Source organism: Gymnoscopelus microlampas (assembly GCF_963454915.1).
Source record: "Gymnoscopelus microlampas genome assembly, chromosome: 19".
Classification (NCBI taxonomy): Eukaryota; Metazoa; Chordata; class Actinopteri; order Myctophiformes; family Myctophidae; genus Gymnoscopelus; species Gymnoscopelus microlampas.
In genome coordinates this window covers 3,517,234-3,544,614 of record NC_139956.1, presented here as the reverse complement: position 1 = coordinate 3,544,614, position 27,381 = coordinate 3,517,234, and the positions used below count along the sequence as shown (strand labels likewise).

At 41.1% G+C, this 27,381-nt stretch overlaps 2 protein-coding genes across 2 annotated transcripts in view; one reads left to right on the top strand and one right to left on the bottom strand.

Annotated features, from left to right (window-relative positions):
• LOC311034806 (uncharacterized protein) overlaps window positions 1-27,381 on the top strand; it is a 313,846-nt gene that overhangs the window by 242,612 nt on the left and 43,853 nt on the right. The gene's annotated exons all lie outside the window — the stretch shown is intronic.
• sf1 (splicing factor 1) lies at window positions 2,475-25,165 on the bottom strand. The gene is made up of 12 exons (XM_084042832.1): window positions 24,553-25,165; window positions 22,844-22,975; window positions 19,289-19,364; window positions 15,694-15,846; window positions 14,560-14,649; window positions 13,646-13,829; window positions 12,554-12,669; window positions 11,272-11,379; window positions 10,193-10,409; window positions 9,069-9,315; window positions 7,343-7,507; window positions 2,475-5,738 (listed from the first exon to the last, which is right to left on the bottom strand). Exons 1-12 carry the CDS (start codon window positions 24,938-24,940, stop codon window positions 5,392-5,394), a joined length of 2,223 nt encoding a protein of 740 aa, XP_083898958.1. The 5' UTR covers window positions 24,941-25,165; the 3' UTR covers window positions 2,475-5,391.

Sequence of the window (27,381 nt, the reverse complement as noted above, 5' to 3'; positions counted from 1 at the left end):
TGTTGTCATCAATGTTTGTTTATTGGACAGACACACACCCGGACAGACACACGGACACCCGGACACACGGACACACAGACAAAGTCAGATGTAGAGCGGTCGGCAGCGCTAAAAATGGATGATTAAAAGAATGAAAAGAGAGAAAACTGTACAATAAGGCTCGCCCCCCCTTTAAATGACGTAGTTATGGATATCTAAAATGACGTAGTTTTGGGTATCTAAAATGGTAGTTTGTCTTAGTAAGAACTGCATTGTAGATATCTGAAAGAGTACATCCTCCTAGTAAGAATTCTATTGCAGATATCCAGAATGTTGGTTTTAGATATCCAGAATGCAGTTACGGATATCCGAAACTAAAAGCCCAATACACATGAATGGGAAAAGTGACGTCATTCCTCCTAGGAAGAATGACGTTTCGGATATCTCAAATGACAGTTCCTCCTAGGAGGAATGTCATTATGGATATCCGAAACGTTAGTTTTGACTAGGAAGAACTGAATTATAGATATCTAGTATACATATTCAGTCTAGCTATTACATGTTAAAACAGCCACTTGTATTTTTTTACGGATTTTAAGATATCTGAAATAGAATCTTGACTGGGAGAAATTAAATTATAGATATCTTGAAATACAATTTATACTAGTAAGAATGGCATTATGGATATCTTGAATTACAATTATGACTAGTGAGAATACAGTTTTGACTAGGAGAAACGTGTTTTTGTCTATCTAAAACATTTATTACAGATAGGAGCATGGTTCGATTAAATGTTAAAACGGCTTGCCATAAACACAATACTACTTATTTTAACTTTGGAAAGAGTTCACGGAACCAGTATTTGGTGGAATATTACATAAATGTGGAACACCTCTGTTTTTTTGTTTAGACTTTAATGTAGGTCTGGTGATGCCAACGTCCTGGATGTCCCTGAGACTAAGAAACAAACCATGGGGTGAGGTGACACAGACTGACAGGGTTTTCTCAGTTTCAGCCCCCTCCCTATGGAACTCACTCCCACCTCACATCAAAGCCCCCCCACCCTCGCCACATTTTAAAACCACCCTCTAAACTCACCTCTTCAGACTCACATTCCCTAGAATCCCTACATAATTCAATTCCACCTTTTGCCTTTTAAATGTTTTAACATTTTACCTTTGCTTCATTCCCCCCCCCCCCCCCCCCCCTTTTAAATCTGCACTCATGTAGTGATGTGTCGTTCATGATTGATTCGTTCAAAAGAACTAGTTCACGAGCTCGTTCACTTTCTGAAACTGTTATGTTCACGTGCGACGCAAAAAAAATAAAACGGTCCCGTGATGGTGTTTTACACACATTATAAAACATACATTAACCACTTTAGCCCTATTTTATACCTAGGCTATTTGAAAATAGCAGCTCTACAAGCTCACAACGCGTCGCACCGCGACGCGTTGTGAGCTTGTAGAGTGGCTATTTTCAAATATGTTATTACTTTTACTTTTGGTACTTTAAGTGTATATTTTGATGCCAATGCTTTTGTACTTTTACTCGAGTACATTTTTAACACTAGGAAATAGCGTTTACTGAACGAGAACGTGAACGAATCATTGCCATGATGAACGTGAACGAAATCGTTCGTTCACTGAAATGAACCTTTTTTCCCACCACTAGCACTATGTAACTTTCCTCTTCTACCCCGGATTTGAACCCAGATTCCTGTGCAAGTGCTGACATTTTTTTTTACCATTGAGCTAACAGAGCCTGCCTGCTTGCTCAGGGGATAAATTGAATCTTGACCATCAGGTCAAACTTCTGGTCAGATCTCCTCTGTATATTAACTCCTACCTCGTCATACTGCAACGTCACACAAAAGCATCAAAAATAGCAGATCCACAAGCTCGAAACTTGAGCTTGTAGATCTGCTACTTTTGCCATTTTTTAAAAATGTAATCCTGAAAAGTATCAGTTTTAGACATATGAGGTTATCACCCGACAGAGACCTAATACAGGGGTCTTCAACAGGGGGTCCGGGACCCCTAGGGGGTCCTCAGAGTTACTAGAGGGGGTCCGCCAAATATTTGTTGTGATATGATTTTTTTTTTTACCTTAACCACTTGAACCCTAACATCCCTTTTCTGAGGAGAACTTTAGCCAAAAATAGCCGATCTACAAGCTCACAACGCCTCGCAGCGCGAGGCGTTGTGAGCTTGTAGATCGGCTATTTTTGGCGAAGAGGTTTAGGTGTAGAGGGGAAAATAGAGCAGCAAAAATGACCTGAAACACAATTTTATACAATATAGAGGGGGTCCCTGCTTCATCTCTGTCTCAGCTAGGGGGTCCTTGGCCTGAAAACATTGAAGACCCCTGCTCTACACCAAATCTCTTGCAGAAACTAGCTAATAATCTACAAGCTGGCATTTTGACCGAATCAAAGACCTCCATGGTGCGGAATGTGAACGAGAAACAATGAACAGGGTCTGCAGACTGAAGGGTGGAATTGTTAAGACGTTTAATGGTTTCCAAGCAAGATTTCAACAGCTATAGTGTCAAGGCCAAGAAGAACCAACAACACAAAAGAGACAGGGGGGGGGCCCCACAGACCAAATTCCAAAAATAGAGTAAAAATACTATGTCTAAACCTAATTTTAGATTTGTTTCTCCTACACTAAACCCCAGGGACGTAAAACGAAGAAAAATAAAGAATGTCAGTAATGGTCAGAGAAACAGAAACACTGCATTAGAAGAGCTACACAGAGCAGAGGAGAAGAGACAAGCATGGAGCCTCAAGTTTAGAATTTGTATACAGACGCATGACGGCGTTGCTTGCCAGAAAAAAAAGGCTGATCAACATCAGCTGTTTTCGGCAAGCAACGCCGTTGGAAAATGATGCTTCGGTATTCAAGCAGTCCCAAGGTGACACGTTAAAAGGTCAATTTATGCTTTGAGCGGCAAGTTTGTCAAGTTTCATCATAAAATGATGGATGCTTCTGATTGGTACGAAGACAGTACATTCACTTCCTTTGTTTGAAGAGCGGGAACACATACCGTGTCATTTTAGTTTTTTTTTTAGCTGTAACCATTAGATCCGCTTGTAGATCTGCGTTTTTTTTACAAAATCTTTAACATTGTGCAAGTCTTTGAATACACCTTTTTTGGAAACATTTTTAACTCAAATCTTTGCTGCTGGAGGTTCCTGGAACAAAGTATTTCACACATTTTTGCTTTAAGAAAAAAATATATATATTCAAAGATTTGCAAACATTTTCAACATTTTCCAAAAATACCAGATCTACAAGCTCATAGCACGGCACTCGGTGCTGCGCTATGAGCTTGTATATATGCTATTTTTGAATAGCCAGAGAAATCTAAAATGACACAGATGCTTCCCCGCTCTAAAATGGTAACGTTTTGTTGCCTAGCCGTTGCAGGCGAGTCGCGGCCAGAATGAACGCTCAAAATGTCGCGAAACACATCATGAGACACTTGTCGACTCAAAAGCCTAACTTGACGGTAAGCCTGCAGTAAAACAGCTAATTTCCCTTGTTTTCTTACGGCTCTACAAACTACCTGAATGACTGCATGACAAGGTTTATTCAGTAGGTGATGATAATACAGGCCAATGACACTAAAGAAAAAAAGAAAAGAAAAAAAAAAGTCAAAACCTTCTTTAAAACGGCCGGCAACAACGATTTACAAAACAAAAAACGGGGGGAGTTTGTTTGCCGACCAGGAACTGAGTGATGATAACACACACACACACTTCAACATCTCGTTCAAGTTTTTACAAAAATATTCATCTCATTCAAAATCAAAGCTATACTTAAATGGACCACAAACAGAAACAAAATGTGAGCTAGTATGTGAACCAGGAACATGCAAAAAAAAACAACAACAACAAATTAAGCATTAATCTGAGCTCATTTATAGCCCCATCGATCAACGTTAACGTTTTAAACTCAAAAAGATGAAAAGAAAAAAAGCAAATTTACAGTTTATTCATCGAGTGAAACAAAAAGAAAAAAGTGTTGAGCAAAAAAACAAAGTGGCGGCTATTTTTGAGGATTTATTTTTTTGTTTGCAAAGTAATAATATGAACGGATAGAATCCACTGCAGCAGAGATCATCGTTTACACAAAGAGCAACAGTGTTTGGATTCCACACACACACACACACACACACACACACACCTTTGTGTTTAACTCAATACAAACTTTTAAAAACAAAAAAAACAAATTAAGTTAAAGGCTAATTTACAAATTCAACTAGACAATCCTTTTCATTGTTTTGCGGGTGTCTTCCAAAAAAAAGAACAAAAAAAATGCCAAGGACCGGATAATAAAAAAGTAAAGCACAGGTTATGATCATTATGTTTTTGATTTGAGCAGAAGTGGAATAATAATAATGATGAGAACAATACATCTTATTGGTTTCATGTGTTGGTGGGTCCTCGGTTCATGTCGTGTGTAGATCACCGTTTCTCAACGTCAGGCCCGGGGGACCACCAGCGGTCCACTTATTTCAAGGACCCCCTGGTTTGATTTACATTAGGCCATCCATGGACCCCTTTTTTTTTTTTTAATCTCTGGGATCCCGATCTAGAAAAGGTAAAATCCTCAGTTTTAATTGACAGACCCTTAAGGGTCTGAAACTTAACCCACTAAGATCTGGAACGCATCACTTTAGATTTCTTTGGGCTATTCAAAAATAGCCGATCTACAAGCTCATAGCGCGGCACCGAGTGCCGCGCTATGAGCTTGTAGATCTGCTATTTTTGAATAATCTTGAAAACATTTTTTTTTTAGATTCTTTTCATAAAACTGTTAGGATTTAGAAAACATTTTTAATTATTCGCCTCAGGTCTTAACTCGGGTGCCGCGCTATGAGCTTGTAGATCTGCTATTTTTGAAAAAAATCATGAAAAGTTGTGCAAATATTGGGATTGTTTTTTTCCTTTTTTTTTTGGGCGGACATTTATAACTCAAATCTTTGCTTCTGGGGGTTTTCCTGGAAATAAATATTTGACAAATGTTCGCTTTAAAAAAATATATATAATCCAAGATTTTGCCACGAATTTTCACAATTTTCCAATAAATAGCAGATCTACAAGCTCTTAGGAGCTTGTAGATCTGCTATTTTTGAATAGGCCAAAGAAATCTAAAAAATGACAACACAGAGATGCGTTCCCGGTCTTAATGGTTTAAGTGGTTGTTATGGGTCCATTTGTACACTCTCAGAGTTACAGACCCTTACGGGTCCATTCAGACACTTTTTAAACAAACCCATCGAGGGGGGTCCAAACTCAGGCGTCCACCGGCGGTCCCCCGGGACCCCCACCGTTGAGAACCCAGCGAGGGGGGGAGGAGGGGTGTAGTAGCATGAATGAATCTGGAGGAAGGGAAGGAGTTAACTCTAATTCTGCGGGGGCGGAGGCGGGGGCGCGGGGGGCATGCCGAAGGGGGGCATGCCGGGCACGCCCATGCCCATCATGGTGACAAAGTTGGAGGGGTCCATGGGGGGCGGCGGTGGGGGCGGGGCGTACATCATGCCCGCCGAGCCGGGGGGCGGCGGAGGCGGGGGTGGGGGCGCGCCGGGCGGGAGCGGGGGCTGGACGCCCGGGGGCGGGGGCACGCCGCCCATGGGGGGAGGCGGCTGTCCTTGCTGGCCCTGTCCGCCCCCCTGCCCGGAGCCAGAGGACTGCTGCTGGGGCTGCTGCCACGGGGGGAGGTTACCGCCCCCACTGGAGGAGCTGCTGGTGTCTGGAGGAGAGAGAGAGCATTTCAGTGATTCATTCATTGACCGTCACATTTCAGTGATTCATTCATTGACCGTCACATTTCAGTGATTCATTCATTGACAGTCACATTTCAGTGATTTAACCCATTTAGTCCATGAGCCAGAGCCCCAAAAATGAGCCAGATATTGAATATTCCCTTGTTAAAAAACCTTTGACTCCAACATCTTAACAAAATGAAATAAGTATGTTGACTCTGGCTTTGTCCAATGTTCCAATGCTGATTCTGGAAAGTTATACAAATTTGGGCATATTTTCGTAATGCCTAATTTGCATATTTAAATATACAATTTCAGAAAACTTGTAATAGGATAAATCATTGTCTTCATGTAAGTAATCAACTCAGGAAGTTTCATTATGATAACTCTTTTTTTTTTTTTTTCCTGTCATGTACCTATGGGGAAAATAACAAAATGTGTGATAACCATAAAAAAAGCTACTCCTGTGGAAAGGTTATCATATATGTATTTACTCGTATTGACCCTATGAACAATTTAATATAGGTTTGGTTTTGCCCACTCTTTCGATAATGAAATCTTGTATGGCTCATGGACTAATTGAGACCTGAAGCCGATTCTACATGTCTCCTAAATCTCAACAGTTTTATCAGTGGTGCTCAATCTTTTTCATGTCAAGGACCCCCCAAAATTATATGTATTTGGCCGCGGACCCCCATCAAAATATTTTGTTCCAGGAACCCCCCAAAAGTAAAGATTTGAGTTAAAAAAATTCGGTTTAAAAATATATATATTCAAAGATTTGCACACATTTTCACAATTTTTCAAAAATAGCAGATCTACAAGCTCGTAGCGCGGCTACGAGCTTGTAGATCTGCTATTTTTGAATAGCCCAAAGTGTAAAATAATGCTTTTTAGCTCAAATCTAAAAATGATCTTAATAGGTTAAAGCACACAGAACAGTGAAATAAAACCATTGCTCACAAGGCATGGAACGATTTGACTTAAATCCATTAAAATCGATTCAAACTGACAAATTTTAATTGATTTAATGAAAAATGTATCGCGATGCAAGCAGCAGAATAATAAAATAAAAAAAGTTTTCAGTCATTTGCTTCTGTATTGATAAGACAAAACAAAGTATTGTAAAAAAGAAAAAAAAAACACTGGATTTGTAAAAGAGAAATAAATGAAATAATTTCAGTCATTTGTCTGGAAAATAATTGTGTTTAAAAAAAATCCCTCATAATATGGGGTCGTGGTATGAACGTTGTAGAACCCCTGATCTAAAAACAAATCCACGTAATATACTTTAAAAACTTTCATATATTCTAGATTCATAGTACAAAAAAGTTAAATATTTCAAACCCTTTTAAAAATAAATCTTGATTACGGTACTAGCCTATATTGGCATACATGACGCTTTCCACTATGTTTTAGATGATCCTGTAAACTCTCCAAAGTCAGGACCATACCCAGAAACCTCTAATTAAAAGACCATGACCTGATCAAACCAGTCAAACAGGCTGGTTTCATTGTGAAAAGCCTGCCCTGAGCAGCAGGCTGCTTTTATTGTGAAAACACAGAGGGGTGTGTGTGTGTGTGTCCTTACTCTGTTGCCATGGGAGCGGTGCACTGCTGCCCATGCTACTGGTGGGAGGAGGGGGTGGAGCCTGCTGTTGCCATGGCGGCATGGGTCCGGAGGGAGGAGGGGGAGGCTGGCTGCTGGGGGGAGGAGGGGGAGGGGGCATCATGCCCATTGGAGGCGGCAAGAGACCTGCACACACATACAAAACAATGGTTCAAATTACACCTAGGGTCTGTCACAGTTATTACATAATGGCAATTATTTGAGATGATCGTCATGGCAGATCTACAAGCTCTGTAGGGGCGGCAGTGGCTCAGGGGTAGAGTGGCCGGACGGCAACCGCGAGGTTTCCAGTTCGATCCCGGGCTCCCCCAGAGTAAGTGTCGAGGTGTCCATGAGCAAGACGCTGAACCATGCATTGCTCCTGATGAGCAGGTTGGTGCCTTGCATGGTTTCCGCCTCCATCGGTGTATGAATGTATAATGGCACAATCTATGTAAAGCGCTTTGGATAAAAGCGCTATATAAATGCACCATTTACCATTTGTAACTTGTAGATCTGCTATTTCCGCTTTTTATTTTTATAAAGTAGACAATTATTAAATGTCAGTGAATTCTTTGTATATTAAGGTTATTTGTCATATCTGACCTGTGCAATTTTTACTATCTACTGTTTGTAGTTTTCTTGGACAAGTTGGGTATTTTAGTTGTTGTTTTTTTTGTTTCTTTTGCTCACTGGCAGTGATCTCAACGTATTCACAGCAAGACTTGCATGTTTGTTTATTTTGTCCTGTACATGGCTGACCTACACGGTCTCTACCATGCTGCTGATGATGTCAAGTCAAAACGCTTTAATGTTTGACTTGAGGTCAGGAGCGATCCAGGTTTTACATTTGTGCTGTTGGGAAAATTATTACCTATTTTCATGCCTTCTTCCAAGTCTACTGGGCTAACGTTGGTACAGCTGCCAAATTCAGGACAATTTAACTGTTACCCTGGAACCCCCTTAAAGGGTAAGACCACTTTGGTAGAGGTTTGGGTTGTGTAGTTACCTTGTCATGATGTAACTTCAAAGACGGACAAGAATTCAAACATAATTGCTCCATTGATTAGAAATTAAGAATTCAAAATATGCTCCTCATCGACTTACATTGTACGCTGAAACAGCTCTCAAAGTCACTATTTTAGCACGTAAACGAACACAAACAAAGTTGATTCAGACAATATAGAACATCACCAAACCCAGTACTGTTTGTTTTTTAAATAAAAATGTTAACCTCCTATTGATTTAGGCATTTTTATTAGGAAGAAAACAAGGACTGGATCCACGGATCAGGATCTTCAAATAGTAAAATTAACATTAGTTAACATTTAAAAAACAAACAGTACTGGGTTTGGTGATGTTCTAAATTGTTTGTTTCAGCGTAAAATGTAAGTCAATGAGGAGCATATTTTGAATGATCAATTTCTAATCAATGGAGCAATTAATTTTGATTTCTTGCCCACCTTTGGAGTTACATCATGGCAAGGTAAATACACAACGCAAACCTCTACCAAAGTGGTCTTACCTTTTGAAGCAATGATTATGGTTATGATATAGAAATGCTGCCCAGATTGAAAGCTGACAATCCAGGCAGTTACATGGATATTTCATATTTTTCATGCATGTATATTAAGAGGCCTTTATACATTGGGGGATGTGGTTGTACTCAGTATAAAAAAATGTGGCAAATAAAGTCAGTGGTTCGTACCCATGGGGTGTCCGTGATTCTGGCCCATGGGTGGAGGTGGGGGCTGCATCCAGGGCGGAGGCATGCCGTTGGGGTTGGGGGGCATCGGGGGGCCGCCCATGTTGCTCATGGGCGGAGGGAAGCTGTGGTGGCCCCCGTGCCCGCCGTGACCTCCGTGACCTCCATGGCCTCCGTGACCTCCGTGACCCCCGTGCATGCTGTGGAAGTTCCTGTCGTTGTGACCCGAGTTCATCCAGGGAGGACGGTTCTGCAGACACAAACACAACACGTTGACACGTTGGATTGTGGTACTGTGGAAAGTAACTAAGTAAATTTACTCACGTACTCTAATGAAGTACAATTCAACCAATTAAGACCTGGAACGCATCTGTGACACTTGTGTTTAGTTTTGTTAATGTTATACATGAATGATGGCGCAAGGGAGGTTGATTACTTGCCTTAGTTGCCTGCAATGTGTATGTGTGTCAGACAGACAGTCACTGTGCTTGCTTGTATAATATCCACGACTCATACGAGTTCTGGTTTTGACGGGTTATATTATCGTCAAGTGGATCCGGCTATGTTCATATTCTATCACTTCGGGACCCCCGGTTCTGTTTATCATTACACCCGAGCGAACCACCCGTACGCAGCGCTGATTAGGAGGAGATGCAGCTGTGTAAAGCTTCATCTGTGCTTCGCCGTATGGCGGTGTTGTTGCGTATCAAAAATAGCACACATACAAGCTCACAACGCGACGCGTTGCGACGTGTTGTGAGCTTGTAGGTCTGATATTTTCAACGTGCAACACCATGGTACGAAGAATAGGCTGATCTATCGGATAACTGCAGAGCTGTGAGACACAGCAGCACCAGGCTGTCGGGAATGAACCCACACTGACATTGTCAGATCATGATAAAAACTTTAAATAATTATGATGGGTTTTAATGGCAGTTTTATCCAAATATTAATAATAGGCTTAAATGTTGTTGTTTTTTGTGTGTGAGAGTGGTGTTCAAATTCTTTTTCTTTAATCTTAAAATAATAAACTCAAATATTTGTGCTGCGCAGATAGAAGCCCCAAATGACTAAAATGAGTCGTGGCGACTGATAACTTGAATCCATGTGTCAACAGAGACACTGACCGGTGGGGGCTGGTTGTTGTTGTTGCCTCGAGGGCCTCCTCCTCCTCCCTGGTTGTTGTTGTGTCCTCCTCCCCCAGATGAGGGGACGGGGGCCTCCCCCAGCTCCGCCATGAGGGACAGGTACTCCTTGTCCATGCGGGCCTTGTCCTGGGCCGACTGAGGAGGCTCCCCGCCTCCCTGACCGCCTCCTCCGCCCGTCCTGTGAGCTGAAAACGAACTGGAGAGGACACACACACACACACACTGTTAACTACGTTCAGCTCTATGCCAGGGGTCGTCCCAATGTTTTTCAGCCGCAGGACCCCCTAGCAGATGAAGCAGGGACCCCCACTACATATTGCATAAAACTGTGTGGCAGATTAAACTATTTCATAGATAGCTGGATTCATGTTAAAGGGATAGTTCACGCACAAAGTTACTTTTTCCCCATGGAGACTTGATTTCATGGATATTTTTTTATTTTTGTCTCTAATTCCTAAGACAATAATTTGATGACCAGCGGACCGGTAAGAGACAAAAAGAGTCTCCTTTGTGTCTCCTACTGGAACCGATGGTGATCAAATTATTGGCTGCGACAATAACAAAACAAAATCCATGATGTGGTACTTGGTAGTGACACTATTTTGGGTCCATAACATTTCACTGAGCTAGGGAATGAGCTAGGTCTCGACTTTGTACGATCTTGGCTAAGTGGTTAAAACAATACATTCATTTATTTCACCCTACCTCTCCAACACAGGGTTGCACAGACTTAGCGAGCTGCAGGCACACTTAAAACTTCTAAGAAATGTTGTTTCTAGTTTTAAATGTCGTCTCTGTCGGGTGGAAACCTCATTATGTCCAAAACTTGCTTTTCAGGATTCAAATTCTAAAGTAGCAGATTGACAAGCTCAACTCGAGCCACGCTTCGAGTCGCGTTTCGAGCTTGTAGATCTGCTACTTTTGTGTGACGCTGTACAATGATCAAGTAGGGCATTCATTTACAAAAAAACAACAACTACGGAGATAAGAGGGTTGTGTTGGGTGATGTGTGTAGTAGTGTGCAGGTGGTGCAGTGTGTATTATGTGTGCGTGTGTACCTTTGATATTTGCAGTCAGAGGAGATGTGTCCTGCTCCTCCACACTTGGTACAGAGGGTTGTGTTGGTGATACTGCGAGGCTCAGAGTTCTGCCACGGACGCAGGATCCTGCAACGAAACAAAACAAAAACACATGAAACATTACTAATGGCAGACAAAGACACAGAAACCACAGTGGACTCCTTTTCTCCATATATACAGCAATTAGGGCTTCAACAGACTGAATCATAGGGACAAACGTTTTGTCTGGCCAACACCGCAATCTGTGATTTGTGAAACAGCGTGAAAAAGAGTCCTCCCACACTGCTTCCTAAACACAGACTTATTGCTTTATTGTATCCTAATATTGTATAATACAATTGTGTTTCCTTTGCTTGATGTTTTGTGAAAAGCACATGGAATTGCCTTGTTGAAATGTGCTATACAAATACAATTCCCTTGCCTAAACAATTAATTAATTAAATTAAGAATTATGTTTAGATATATCATTCTAAACCTACTGTACGTTCTTGATGTTCTACATGCAGCCAACCAGTTGAAGAAATAGCAGTTTGATGCTTTAACTTTTGCTTCTATGAAATATCCCAGACCAGGGGTCTTCAACGTTTTCAGGCCAAGGACCCCCTAGGCGAGAGAGATGAAGCAGGGACCCCCTCCACATATTGTATAAAATGATGTTGCAGATTAAACCTTTTCATAGATTTCATCAGTGTTGTGTGAACTAATGTTTTTTATTTATTTCACTTAAACCCTCAATACTTAGTCATCTTGATCGTTGGCTCTGTACTTGATCTGCTCTTTTTCCCTTCTACACAAAACCTCTTTGCCGAAAATAGCCGATCTACTAGCACACAACGCCTCGCACTGCGAGGCGTTGTGTGCTAGTAGATCGGCTATTTTTTTTTTTTTTTCGCACTGCGAGGCGTTGTGTGCTAGTAGATCGGCTATTTTTTTTTTTTTTTTGCACTGCGAGGCGTTGTGTGCTAGTAGATCGGCTATTTTTGGCTAATGTTCCCCTCAGAATAGGGATTTTAGGGTTGAAGTGGTTAATGTAAAGGCCCCCCTACAGTAACTCTGAGGACCCCCTAGGGGTCCCGGACCCCTGTCCCAGACTATTAGGGTTTTTTGGCAGATGCTTCTGAACGTATTGCATTGCCAGTTTGACCCATTCATTCTAATACTCTTAAATCTCATGAAAAATGACGTGGTGACAGAGAACTTTAAACCATGGAACCAGTAAGTTTGATGAACTGTTGGTCGTCAGACTGGGCTTAAAGCTGACCTGTTGTCGTCCTCTCTCAGCGTGCCGTTGAGCCTGGCCAGCTCTCTGAGCTGCATTTTCCTCAGGTCGTTCTGGTCCTCGGGCGTCTCAATGCCTTGCTTCAGGATGTTACGGATCTGTTGGACACACACACACACACAGAGACACACACACACACACACACAGATTAAAGCAAAAATAAAACCTTACTAAACAATTAACACAACATGTAAAATGATGGTGTTTTAGTAATGTTGTTCCTGCTTTTCTACATACTGCCCACCAGGTGAAGAAATCACAGATCGAGGCTTTAACCTTTGCTGCAATGGAATACCTGAGACAATTAGGCAGGTCTAAGAGGCACTTGCCCCGTCAGGGAAAGTACAGGTCATGTTCTACTTGCCCGAAAACTAAATCGACCATTATAAAATGTTAGGTAAAATTACTGTTCAATTTAACACTACATTTATACTTTCTACTTGCGAATTCTGGGGCTGCGCAGGGAAAAAAAGTCATACCTCAATTTTTATGCGAAAAAAAACAAAATAGCTTCAGTATGAATATGACTATGGGTTCACACGTATTCATATTTTTAAACACACATTATAGGTGAAGTAGTGTGGGGGGGGGCGCTCCGCTCAGTTTTTAGTGTTTGTCACCAACGGGTGCAGGTTGAGAACAGAGGGGATATTAATGTCCTTCTCTGCTGGCTCTCGTGTTGGCGTGTCAATCTAGCGAAGTACTAGCCCTGATCTGACCACGGGAAAGGTCCAACAGGCGAGAATGATTCGCATTTGCGATTGCAAAGAAAAAATATACAAGCTCATGAGCTTGTATATCTGCTATTGTTTGAAAAATCGCGGAAAATTTGTGCAAATCTTTGAATATGTATTTTTTAAAGCAAACATTTTTAACTCTGTTACAACTTCTGGGGGTCCCTGGAAAAACATATTTTGAGATGGGGGTCCACGACCAGATACATTTTCAAAAAGGATTTAGAAGACATTTTGTAGAATCCCTAGAAGCAACCTGTAGTAACTCTGAGGACCCCCTAGGGGTCCCGGACCCCCTGTTGAAGACCCCTGGGTTAAGGAAACCTGGACCAGTGCTGACCTGTTCCACTGCTTTCTTGACGTTCTCCATGGTGTTGGCGGTGACCAGGGCGTGCAGGGGCTCGTCCTCGCCGGGCAGCATCTGGCCGTCCTTGCGGCCCACCTTGCCCTCCTTCACCGAGCCTTTGCCACGGATCATGATCTTAGCGCAGCACTCCTTCTCGATGTTCTTCAGGGTGTTACCACTGCACACACACACAGGAGGGACAATAAGCAGTGTTCAGACTAAAACTATGACGAAAAAAATGTGTCGACTACCCTTTTTTGCTGATGAAAACCAAATAAAAACTAAGCTATGATGACTAAATATATTGACAATTTTGTTTGGTTGCGCTCCGGTGTTGCGCTCTGAAAATAGCAGATCTACAAGCTTGTAGATCGGCTATTTTCAGCATGCAACCAAGTGTAAAATAAAAGTCATTATGACGCCACCAAGGCCCGTGAAAATCAACAGTCGACAAAATCAACTGTAGATTTAGTTGACTTAAGTTCTTTTGGATGACTAAAATATGACTAAAACTAAATGACATTTTATTCAAAAGACTGACTAAACTAAATCAAGATTTGCTGTCAAAATCAACACTGGTTATGAGCAATCAATGTGATTGAGAGGGTGGCAGCCTGTACTAAAGCCTGACTGCTACTTAAGCTGCATTTACAGGTGTACTGTACTTAAGCCGGACTAATATTTAGGTGGGCACCAGCGTTGCGTGCGAAAATAGCCGATCTACAAGCTCACACCGTGCCACGGTGCAAAGCGTTGTGAACTGGTAGATCAGCAACACTGGTGCCCAACTAATTACAAATCCACTATTATCTGTAACAATTTGGGGAAAGAAGTCAACTCTAATCTCCTACAGGCACCAGAACAGAGAGTACGGCGAGGAGGAGTGTAAGCGTGACGTTCAAACCCACCGTGGTCCAATCAGCAGACCAACAAAGTTGATCTCTGGGTATTCGTCTTGGGGGATCATGACCTTGTCGTTCACTCTGGTGGCTGGAGGTCTGTGGAGAAACAACCACAAGGAAATACATATATCAAGACCAACGAGGAGCGAGCAATGAGGGACATACAAACATCACATGTAGAGCCTGGTGAACAAAGCTACGCATCAGATGGAGGAGGAATGAAGACGTTTTGACAAAGAGCTTTTAGAGCAGCTCAATGTTTGAGTTTGTCCGGCATCTATGGCTTAAAGGCTGGCGATAATCAATTTCAATGCACAATAAAGAACATAACAGAATGAGGTGGATCTCAGGAGCCACATGGCAAATGGCCATGTGGCTCCAATATGGATCTTGTCCTTTAAAATGACCAGCCTGTGATGTCAATCATCCATGACATATCTGATCTATGACGCCATACTTTAGGGTTAGGGTTAGGGCTATTAAAAAAGCTATTTCTGTGGCCTATTGGCAGCGTGCAAGTAAAGTCAGGCACTGATCGGTGCAGCGGTTTGTGAGATTATCTCCAGACAAAAACAAACACACACACCTTCAGACACACCTTCAGACTGCTAGCCTCCTGCAGAGCTATGCCATAAATAAATAAAAACAAACATCTCCCAATCCTTTCCCCACAATCACACGGTACAAGTCATCTGACGAGTGTGTGAGGGCACAATGTGTTGACCTTGCAGTCTTATGCAAAGGTTAACATGTGATTTAGATAGCATGTTATGTAGAGACAGATGCCAGGTTCATTTGTAGATCTGGCATCCTATAGTTTGTACAGTTTCAATGTACATATTACACATTTTTCGATATTCTACTGTTTAGACTGATGATCAGGTTCTTGGTTTGCCTATGATCCTAGATTACCATTTCTATGCATTCGATGCATTACCTCGCGTTTACCGTGCTTACTGCAAATCTCTTTTTGTTGCCTTGGCTATTCCAAAATAGCAGATCTACAAGCTCACAGCGCTTTACTTTGTGCCGCACTGAGAGCTTGTAAATCTGCCATTTCTGAAAGTTTTTGCTCCTTTAAAAAAGTATTTGTAGAATCGGCCTCAGGTCTTAACGAGACTTAAAAATTGAGCTCCTTACTTGTAGTCTGCGGGGGGCTTGAACTCCGGGTTGAGTCCCACCATCTCCGTGATGAGCGAGTGGCGCTCCTCCTCGATCTTCTTGCGCGTGCGGTACTCGCGCGTGTTCAGCCGCTTGCCCTCGCTGTTGTAGATGGGCTCCGGGGAGGGCGACCTGAGGGAGGGAGCGGTGGGCACAGAGGGGGGGGGGGGGGGGGGGGGGACAAAGACAACCGCCACCGTCAGCATCATCTCTCTAGGAAACGTAAACCACTGTGGCCGTTACAATCACACACATTCTCTAACCCGTCCTATACCTAAAGCCTTTTGTTGTTGTTTTTATAAGACATTCCGTTAAGCAGTACAGAAGTCTAGGATCAGAGCCAACAATGACATGTTTCGTCCCGGTTATAGAGACTCTTTAAATGGAAGTGGATAGAACTTATGGAAGCCGTCACTTATTAAAAAAAAAAGAATTTGGAGGTATGGAGGAACATTATCTCTTAAGCAAAACGGGGGCTGGGTGTATTTATAACTCATGCTGATGCAGCAAACAATTTGAAATAGAAAAGAATGCCAAGCCAAATCAAGAGCCCCATTTATCACTCAATTTCGGGTCAAGAAAAGAACGAGGGGGGGCCAACCAAAAAAATGTGTAGCGGTTATATCAAACCAATAAGACTAGAGGGGCATTCACAACTAAAACAAAAAGAAAGCTAAACCCTTATGAAATGGCCGTGTATAAACCTGCATACAGGAGTGTTGGCCTACTACAAAGGAAGGTTGAGGGTAAGTGTGGGGGGGGGGACCGTTAAAAGTAAAATCTTTAAACAGAAGCGCTGGCTTTGAGAGCTGCCTGCCTGGCAGGCTGGCTGGTTGGTGGGTGTTGACGTGGAGAGGGGGGGGTGCAGTCAGAGGGTCCGTACCTCCCCGTGGAGCATGATGGATGCTGAAAACCTGTATCGCAGCGTTAAGGAGGCTCTGTGCTTGAAGAAGGGGTTAAAGTCGTCGTGGGGGTAATTTGGGGTTAGAGAAAAGGAATTATTAAGATTAGATGTTTCAACCTTTTCCTACGATAATAAAAGCTCTCTCTAGAAACCAGAGAACCAAAACGAGTGAGTGACCAAACTTGGATTAATTCAGAAGAGGAAGAGTAAGGAGAAAAAAATAAAAATAATAATAATAATAGAGGTCTTTCAATGTTATTGCTTGAAAGTTCCATCGTTGTTGGAGGACCTGAAACCCACTCCCCGGTTATTTGGTTGAGGTTCAGAGAGTAAAGGAGTGACCTGGAGTCAACTTTTTTTATGATCGCTGTGGAAATGTCTGATTAAAGATTATGATGAAAGAAACTATAGCATGTTAAAAAAATAGATATATATACGGACCGGGACTTTTTAAGTCTCACACACTTCTGAGCATTTTCCTGCAGGAAATAAATCCTTAATATATGGAGACTATAATATATTATGAGCCAGCCAAGTGGTTCGAGTCCAGAAACGCCACACACAGGAGGATTCTGGGTAGTTAGTTGTTCTCTCTCTCTCTCTCTCTCTCTCTCGCTCTTCCAGAGCCCAACAGTCCTACAACGTGGGGGGGAAACAGGAACAAGCCCTTCCTCCTTTGGTGGGAAATGTTGGAAGTCACATAATGGGAACACCATTCAATGACCATGACCCAATGGTTATTAATTTAGTCATTATTAGATAATGCATTTCTCAGGTGATATATAATAATAATCAGTACTTAGCAACGTTTTGAACTGGCACTATGCGGAGGAGAACCATGATCAGCACTGAGAAATGTAGTCCTATTACTAGTTTATAAAATATACTCACTCGACTGGATTACCTACAATCAGTGGGACTTTAAATTTTGTGTCTTAATCTTGTAATATACATGGATTTTTATTCAAAATAGAAGTAGAAAAAAAGCCAATTTTATGATCCACATTAAACCTCAACAGCTCACAAAGAGCTTAACCACATACTAACTATAAACGTCCCTTTTCTAGAGTGGCAAACGTTCGGCAGTGAAATAGCAGGTCTACAACTCACAACGCGCCAACGTTGTGAGCTTGTAGATCGGCCATTTCTGGGCAAAGAGATTCGTTATTGAGGGGGGAGAAGGAAAAAAAAAAGGTGCCGACCTAGTATAGAGCACTGGGGGACCCCGGTACAACTAAGTATATATATATAAGGGTTTTTAAGTGGTTAAAAATGAATCATTTATTGGGGCAGAACTATTGCCCCCAAAACCTGTGTCATGGAATCAGGATTGAGGGAAAGATTTGTGTCTTCATACAATTAGGCATCATTAATAGTTCACACAATCATCCACACACACAGTCAGTCAGTCAACATCGACTACTTTAGCATTACATGCAAAGTTGAGACATAATAAAAAAACATACCAAGACTCAAGACTACTCTAGGAAACTAAGAACGTTGGGAGGCAATTAGCTCAACGTCAGCAAAGTTGGCAAGCAAAACTGACAGAAGTACACCGACGACGGTGTCATTACGCAGCGATGAGGTTCATGCAATTATTTATGGTATACTGCATATCACTAGGATATTGCCTCTTAATTAATCATGTGAACTGTAACTTAAAAAAATAACTATATTATCTAGCTAATGCTGTTGTTGAATTGGGATCGCTTCTGTTAGGACAGCGGTTGAGTTTTTTTGCCTAACTTGAAGGGATAGTTCACCCAAAATATATATTTTTTCTATGGAATAGTCACCCCCCATGGAGACTTGAATTCATGGATATGCGTTTGTTTTTGTCGCAATTCCTAAGCCAATAATTTGATGACCAAGCGGACCGGTAGGCAGCGGTTCCGGTAGGAGACACAAAGGAGACTCTTTGTGTCTCCTAACCGGAACCGCTGCCGGTCATCAAATGATTGGCTTAGAGAATGAGACAAAAACTAAAAAAATATCCACACATTCAATGGTCTTCATGGGGTGACTAATCCATAGGAAAAAAGTAATTTTGGGGACGAGCTATCCCGTTAACACTGATTGAAACTTTAAGTGCATTACACCTCAGTCAGTTATTTGTTTTTTTCAAAGTTTACCTGCACTAAATCTCAGCATGCAGACATTAATTTTAAAGCACATAGGAAACATTGTCATGTTAAAATTAAATATTGAGGCCTAAGAGCAAAAAGGATGCAGATATAAAGAGCTAGAAACATTTTAAAGTAAGACTACAAATAATGCCTAATTTAGACTGGGGCGTACAGCGGTGTTGAACGTCCCAGAATAGCCGATCTCTACACTACTAGGTGGCCTATTTTTTTGGCACGCCACACCGCTGTACGACGAAGTATAGATTCAGGCTTTGGTCTAACACAGGGCTTTTTTCCATATACAGAAAACAGCCGCCAAAAACTACTAGATAAGATAAATGCTGCTTCCACTAGAGTAAACATCTGACTAAATAAACATTCAGCTACGTCTAGCATTCCATCTGAGAAATGTACGCTAAAATCACAAAACTAGCATAAACCGAGTTCAACATTTGTCTTTGTCTTCGTAAAGAAAACGGTCAAAGAAGGTAGAGAAAATGTTACTGTAACATCATGTGGGGGGTTTAATCTGTTTTCCGACCTGTCCTCAGGATTAACAGGGATTCCCAGGTCTCCTGTTCGCAGTTTACGAGTCAGGTCTTCGATCTGCAGTTGGACTGGAAGAATTCAGGTTAGGAAAGAAAAAAAAACAAGGATGGGGAGAAATGTGGTTACCACGACAAACATTAACAAACAACAACATCATTACGAAGGGCAGGTGCACTTCAAAGTTAAAGAGCACTGTCTCTTTTTTGATTTTTTTTAAATAACTGAGGCAGAGAAGACATGATGATGAAGTCATTTCTACGTTAATAACACAAAGGGAGATAAAAAAACCAAACAATAAAACATCTCATCAGCAGATTAATCGCCAAGAACATGAAAACCCTTAAATCCTTTCTGGGGAAAATCAGAGCAAATGATTGAAATGTTGAATGGTACTGTTTAGAATTAAAATAGCAGGTCTGATTTTTTTTGGGGAATGTGCGATGTTTCTTAGCCGATTAAATGACTTAAATGAATAATATATCTTTTTGGCATCCCAGACACGATGGAAGGTTTCAAGAACATAACAGCAAAAAAATGTCAAGTCAATGACATGACCAGGGTTCCTCCTAAAAATGCCTGCCACTCTCCAGCCATATTTTAAATAAGTATATTCTCTCTTTTGAAAGAGAGAGGATTAATCTACGGTTCTGTCTGTGCCATTTTGTTTTCATAGAAGTATAGTACGTGGCTCTGGCATTTTAAGGAGACGTCAAGGTCGCAAAATCCCCTAATCAGTCTATTGGTTTAATAATAAGACAACGTGATAACAGTCACTGTTTGTTTGCCAAGTCTGCAGAGCTATAAGCCCGGAGGGGGCCAACAGTTTACATCATTGGTTCTCAAAGTGGGGTCCGGGGACCCCCAGGGGTACTTGAGGGGGTTCCAGGGGGTACCCAGCAAAATGTGTAAATATAGCATCAGAATAATTATGACCTTTTATACTTTGGCTATTCAAAAATAGCAGATATACAAGCTCATAGATCGAGCTTGTAGATCTGCTATTTTTGAAAAATCTTGAAAATGTGTGCAAATCTTTAAATATATATCTTTTAAAGAGAACATTTGTAACTCAAATCTTTGCTTCTGGGGGGTCCCTGGAACAACATATTTTTAGATGGGGGTCTGCGGCCAAATACATGTCATTTTGGGGGTCCTTGACATGAAAAAGTTTGAGAACCACTGGTTTACATCAAGGCAACTCTCTCAACATTCAGAAAAAGGAATGAAAAAAAGGGGACATCACTCATCTCATGCACATTATGGAGGTTAAGAATGAAACCCCCCCCCCCCCACCCACCCAACCAACCAACCTCCCCCCAGACACAGAGTCAACATTCACTGAGCTGAATACTCTGTATTCACTGAGAGAGATGAGTAGTACAGCCCCTTGTGAATCGACTCAATATTTCGCCCCAATATTTCAATAAAAAAGTGCTTCCCCATTGTTTTTTTTTTTTTTAAAGGGGGGGGGGTGGGGCGGGGTTTCTACTGAATGAGCAAAAAAGGAAAATATAAGTGTGACAACAGAAGGTAGGCACAAAATGAATGTTTACATACCAAGGAAGACCCAACCATTAACAATGAGAGAATAATAATAACGACATCAATAACGTTTTTTTTTTCCGGTTATTGACAAAGGAATCCGTCTGACTTCACGGCACCCCACGGTGAGGGTGCGTGGAGGCAGCGCGTCTGTGCCAACACTGCTGCTGCTGCTGGAAGGGCATTGCCAGGTTACACAGATTGTCCTCTACCATGCTGATTTGGGGGTGGGGGGGGGTAGACTACTAAACCATGGACAGCCATTTTTTCGTCTTGCAATTTTGGCTTTTTTTTACCACTTCGGCGACCCTTATATTTGTCCATAAAAAAAAAAGAAGGCTTATCTACAGGCTCACAAGGCTGACGCGTTGCGAGTTTGTAGAATTGCCAACTTCGTAGGGCTGTCACGATTAAAAATTCAAGTTGACGATTAATTGTCACTCAAGTAATTGCGATTAACGACTTAATTGTGTGTTTGGCCATTGAACATTATTGGAACATGTGAAGCCTTTTAGGCTTTGTAATCAAAAATTGCATAGGGCAGATATGACAAGTAACTGAAATATACAAAACTTAGTGACATATTTAATTTTTTCTTTTTTTTATACATGTCAAAAAAAGCAGAAATATCAGATCTACAGGTTTACAACGCGTCGTGACGCGTTGTAAACTTGTAGATCTACTATTTCAGCTTTTTTTTAATATTTGAAAATGTGCGAAAATCTTGCAAAATGGAAACGATTATCTAAGCAAAAATAATCGCGATTATCTCAAATAATCGCCTATTACGTAATAATTGTGACAGGCCTACAATTTCCTTATCAATCGCATGACAAAAGTACACATGGCTTATAAGTGGTTAACTCATTCACTGCCAGAATTATTTCTGGCCTGTTTGAACACCGCCAAGATTTTTCATTGAAAAAAAAAAAGTACTCAGGAGCCGAGATACAGAATTTTTAAGTTTTAAGTTAACAAGGAAGTGGATGGGAGTCTATATCTTCGAAAAATCATATCTCCTTGGTCTTTGGGTCAAAAAAAAAAAAAAAAATCTTTAAAAAAAAAAAAAAAAAAAAAAATATTTTTAATTTTTTAATTTTTTTTAAAAAGTCGTTTTAGTCGTTCTTGGCAGGCATGGCTTATGGACAGAAGTCGTTTTAGTCGTTCTAGGCAGTATATGAGTTAATTAAGCAAGCTCCACCAACACGTGGTTGGGTAAACCGTGGATGGGTTAAAAACCAAATGTTGATTGTATTATTTTTAACCATTGAAGCAGCATTGCTCACACTTGATACCCAGGGGAAAACGGAAGCATAATTTAGCATGTTTTAGAAGGACAGCGTGACGAGCGTCCTCCTCTCTCCATGCAAAAGGGAACAATACTGATGATGTACAGGGCAGGAGGGGGGGGGGGGGGGGACAGGCAAGACAGTGAGTGACCCCTGATGCTCCTCGGTACAATTATCAAAATCAGCAAGCAGTGACGGGTCTGGCAATTTCTCTCTCTCTCTGCAAGCTCCACTTTGCTAATGGGTGCCCAATGGTATGCAAACCACCCCCTAACGTCACAGAAAAACACTCGCCAACAACACAGGAGAATCATCAACACTTCACGTTATGAATTAAAAAAAGGTTCAGATATATGCTGCTCACTGGATTTTGGTTGCTGAATTCCCGACAAGTTATTATTATAGTAGCCAGCTTGTGTAATGAGCTGGCTGATTGCCAAAAGGTTAAGATGCGTTATAACGTGTAAATAAATACTAACGTGTAAAATAACGTTGGGACTTATAAATGGTACTCTTAAGAATTTAGTCCGGTGTGGTTATTGGGAATTCAGCAACCATTAACAAAATCCCTAAAAACAAATGCCAAGAAATGCAATTACCTATTGAACCAAGTAGTCACAGATCAGCAAAACAAATTATAATAATACATGTCTTAACGTCATTTATTATTGGTAATAACAACAGGTCAACGTAATTAAACTGAAGTCTGAATTTACCTATATAGGCTCTCTCCTGGTCGCGGGTCAGGCCAGGCGGGATGACCGTGGGCATGCCGGGGATGACCGTCTTCTGGTCGGGCGTTTCGCTGCTCCATCGACTCCTCTTCCTCCCTTTCTTATTGCCGAAGTCTGTGTGACAAAACAGACACAAAAACACAGTCACTTATGTTTAAGCCATTGAGACCTGAAGCCGATTCTACACATGTCTTCTAAATCCTTAAGGTCATTACACACCAGCGATTATGCGAATATACACAAAATTCAGACTCTGTCCGAATAAATAAAAGACGCTTTTTCGCTCTGCTCATAGCGCGGTGCCGCGCTATGAGCTTGTAGATCTGCTATTTTTTGAGTTGTGTTAAAATGGCTCTAAATTCCCTCATTTCTATACAGCGCTCAGCAACAAGCTCTTTAGTTCGCAGAAAAAAACATTTTCAGGTCAGATTTTTTTATCCAATGAGGAGAGAGAACTCATACAGAACAAACAAGAGAAATGATGAAATAGTAATAATAATAATAATATGCATTTTAGGTGGCTCATCAATTTCATCCAATCAGGAGAGGGAACCCATTCAACAGCTTCAATCTTATACTGTCCAATTTTGTTTGTTTCTTCATTTATTTTGTTTACGAAAGAGCTGGAGAGAAGCCTGTTACTGGGCACTCAATAACAACGTGTAGCAATGATTACAACATAAGAATAAGAGCTAATAAACCTTTTGTTTTAACCAAAACATATTACTTGCATTTATTTTTAATGTGAGTATTGTGTTATGTGTTACCGGCTGTTGCCTTGGTGTGCTGTGGCTCTGGGGCCATAAGGTTCCATATTTCAATTCACTTGAAATTATTATACACGTAAAACATATTTTAAAAGCACTGTGATTACAGTAACAGTATGCTTCAATATCACAAGCACGTGTTCAAGCATGATACTTAAGACAATATAATTTGGATTGAACCTAAAAACACATGTTCTTGTCTGGTCCATAGAGTTAGAAGAACTCTTAACTCTATCTATGGACCAGAGCTACCTTGGGCCAGACTTGTTTGAAATAGGGATCCATATGGCCTATTGATCTAGTACTTTTGGGGGTCCACGAACAAATTAAAAGTCATTTTGAGGGTCCACGTTGTAATGAAAGTCTTTTTTGGGGGGGTCGTTAAGTAATGAAAAACATTTTGGGAGTCTATGCATTAATTAAAAGTAATTTTGAGTTACTGTATAGCATTGCATTTAATTTTATTTGTTTCATTTTTTGTCTATTTGTCTTTTTTTAACTTTGTTTATTGAGTTTTTCACAGCAGGATTCAGCATTAAATGCAAATGATCAGGTGCATAAAAAAGCTCCTTAGTGCAACCAATAAAATACAAAAGTTCAATAATCACATTGAATTATCACCCCAAGACATAAAGGACAGGTACAAATAAAAATACAAAATATATACATAAACAAATTATATTTGTCTGCTTCTTTTGTTTGAATGTTTTGCGCATGTTAATAAAAATGTAGTTAAAAATGACAAAAAAAAAGTCATTTTAAGGCTCAAACCCCACTGTTTCAAAACGTGCAGAGGGCCACATGAGAACGGAACAGGCCTCAAAACAAAGCCTCGGCGTTGCGTTATACTACCTACGGGGCCGACATAATACCAGGGGCACACACCACCACATTAGCATTTAGCATCTTAGCACATGACATTACCTGCTAGTTTGCTCATGCCTCCTCCAGCGGCAGCAGCAGCGGCAGCAGCGGCGGCGGCAGCGTGCTGAGCGGCGGCCTGCTGGGCGAACCCGGCCGCGGCCGCGGCGGCAGCCGCTACCGCCGGGTTGAACTGCGGGAAGGCCTGCGGCATCACCAGGCCGCCGCCAACGCCGACGCCGCCGACCACCGGCGCCTGGAAGGCGGCCTGCAGAGCCGACGGGAAGGGCCCCACCACGGGCAGGGCGCCCTGCGGGGTGGGCATGAGGCCGTTACCACCACCTCCGGGTCCTCCGGGTCCTCCTACTCCCGGCCCGGCGTCGAAGCCCCGCTTGGCGCCGATGCTGGGGTGCAGTTTTCCCAGTGGCGTCGCGTTGGCTCCCGTGGCCATTTATTTACCACGAAAACAATAAAAAAAAACAAAAAAAAACTATTTTTTAACTCCGTAAAAAAAAAGCAGGTTTCCAACAACACGGTGTTTTTTTTTATATATATATATATTAATATATATATAAATGTAGAATAAAGGCTTTAAATGTGCGTGTTTTTGTGGAGGTTTCATGTATGTGCGTTCATTGTGTCGCTGGTACGCTCGCGCTCGCTCGCTGCTCTCTGGTTCAAAATGGCGGCGCTCATTCTACACCGCGGCCGCGCTCGCGCTGAACCACAAAGGACGAGCGGCGTTGCCAGGTTTTTGTGGGAGGAATAATAAGCAGCCGGGTCCAGGAAAACAACGCCCAAAAGAAGAGACTTATTAGACCCCATGAGCACTTTAATATGGAAGCAAATATATGTGTCATTATTCAAATTAAATGGGATTTTTTTTAAATTCCATTGAAATAAGATAAATGCCTTTTAATCTACAGGAAATGAACGCATTGTTTTTAATCCCTTGACATCCTCCTGACAATCTGTGGGTCCAAAATGTTTGAGAATCACTGGTTTAAACAACATTAGGAAACTCTACACTTTAGAACAAGCACATACGTATTACCGCAAATACCAATATTTACAAGGAACTTTACATAAAAACAAGCCGCTTATAATAAGCGGACATGGCAACCATGACCAGCAGCGTCACTCTAACGCGCTGCTATTGGCCGAGCGCGGTTCCCCGGCCCTACGCGCTGCGAGTTGATTGGACCGTTCAGCTTGTCAATCGTGTTAGGGTTCCGCCCACTTTCCATCCACGCATGGCTCACTCACTTTGACCCCCATCCGTCTTCAACAGTGCTGGAAATAAGTAACTAAGTACATTTACTCAAGTACTGTATGGTATTTTTTACTGTACTGGAGTATTTCCAGTTTTCTGTACTTTTACTTCTACTCCACTACACCTCAGAGGAAAATATTGTACTTTTTACTCCACTACAATTATTAGAAAACTTAATTTACTAGTTACTTAGTAGATTGTAATAATTTGATTATTACAAAACATATATTAACCACTTCAGTCCTATATACATTTCAGCCATTTGAAAATAGCAGATCTACAAGCGTTGTTGTGAGCTTATAGATCTGCTATTTTTTTAAACATCGTATGGATTTGTTTGAAAGACAAGAGTACTTGTATAACCTCAAATAATGCAAAGTAGATCTACTGTTTTACTTAGAACGAGTTCATGAACTAATATTTGGTGGAATATTACTCTGGTAGTCTGCTACTAGCAGTTTGTTTTTGCCATCCAGGTGGTTTTATACTTTTCCTGCTTAAATAACATTAAGTCTCAGGTGTTCACATCTTAATCAATACCTCATTGATGACCATGCATGTCTTGTGCTAAGGTTAAAATGTGATTTAGACATATTATTTAGACAGATGCCAGGTTCATTTGTTGACCTGACATCCTATAGTTTGTATAGTTTCAATATACAGATTATTTATGTTGTCATATATAAACACTTATTTTTTAAATTCTTTTAAATAAGCCAGTAGCAAATTATGGCATGAAAAAAATGTTCCAACACTATTTTGATATTATACTGTTTAGAGTAGACTGATGCTATAGGTTCTTGGTTTACCTATGATCCTAGCTCACTGAGGCACTACACTGTCTCCCTGCATTGATGTAGTGTTTACTTTGCTTAAGGGCCATTCACACCGAGTACTAGAACTATAACAATAACTATTACTTATATCATTCACCATTGCATTTTTTTTATATAGTTGGTGTGAACTCTGCCATCCACATGACTTGAAACGATTTTTTAAAACTATATTTTTATAGTTATAATTATAGTCATAGTGCTCAGTGTGAACGTCCCTTTACTGTGAGTCGATCTGGATGAAGAGCATCTGCTAAATGCCTAAATTGTAAATTGTCATGAAGTAGAATTAATTCAACAGACACAGAAATGGAACGACTGCTATACATTTCCAAGAGTTGTGTGCAGGGGTTGTTTTTTGACCAGCGGCACACACGCTCAACATTTAAAATAAATACAATACAATGATTAACTTATTTTGCCAGTATGGCTGCAAGCTTGGTGTTTACGCCAACTCTATGGTTTATGCTCATTAGGAAAGGTTACCATCATATTCTGGGTTTTGTAACTTAATAAAATCTGTGTTTCAGGCATGTTCAGCTGTCCTCTGTAAATACATTTCCCATCGGTTTCATTTTGATACTCATAATAAAAAATAAGTCCCTTTCAATTTCGTTAAGCATTTCCCATCAGTGCAGTTTTTGTTTTGAGACCATTTCATGGTCCAATAATCATTATGTATCTATATAGCAAAATATCAATTACTCTAATACCCTTCTACAATGTGTACTTTTAGTACTAAATAAATCAATAAGAGCATATATGTGGAAATACATCTAGAATGCT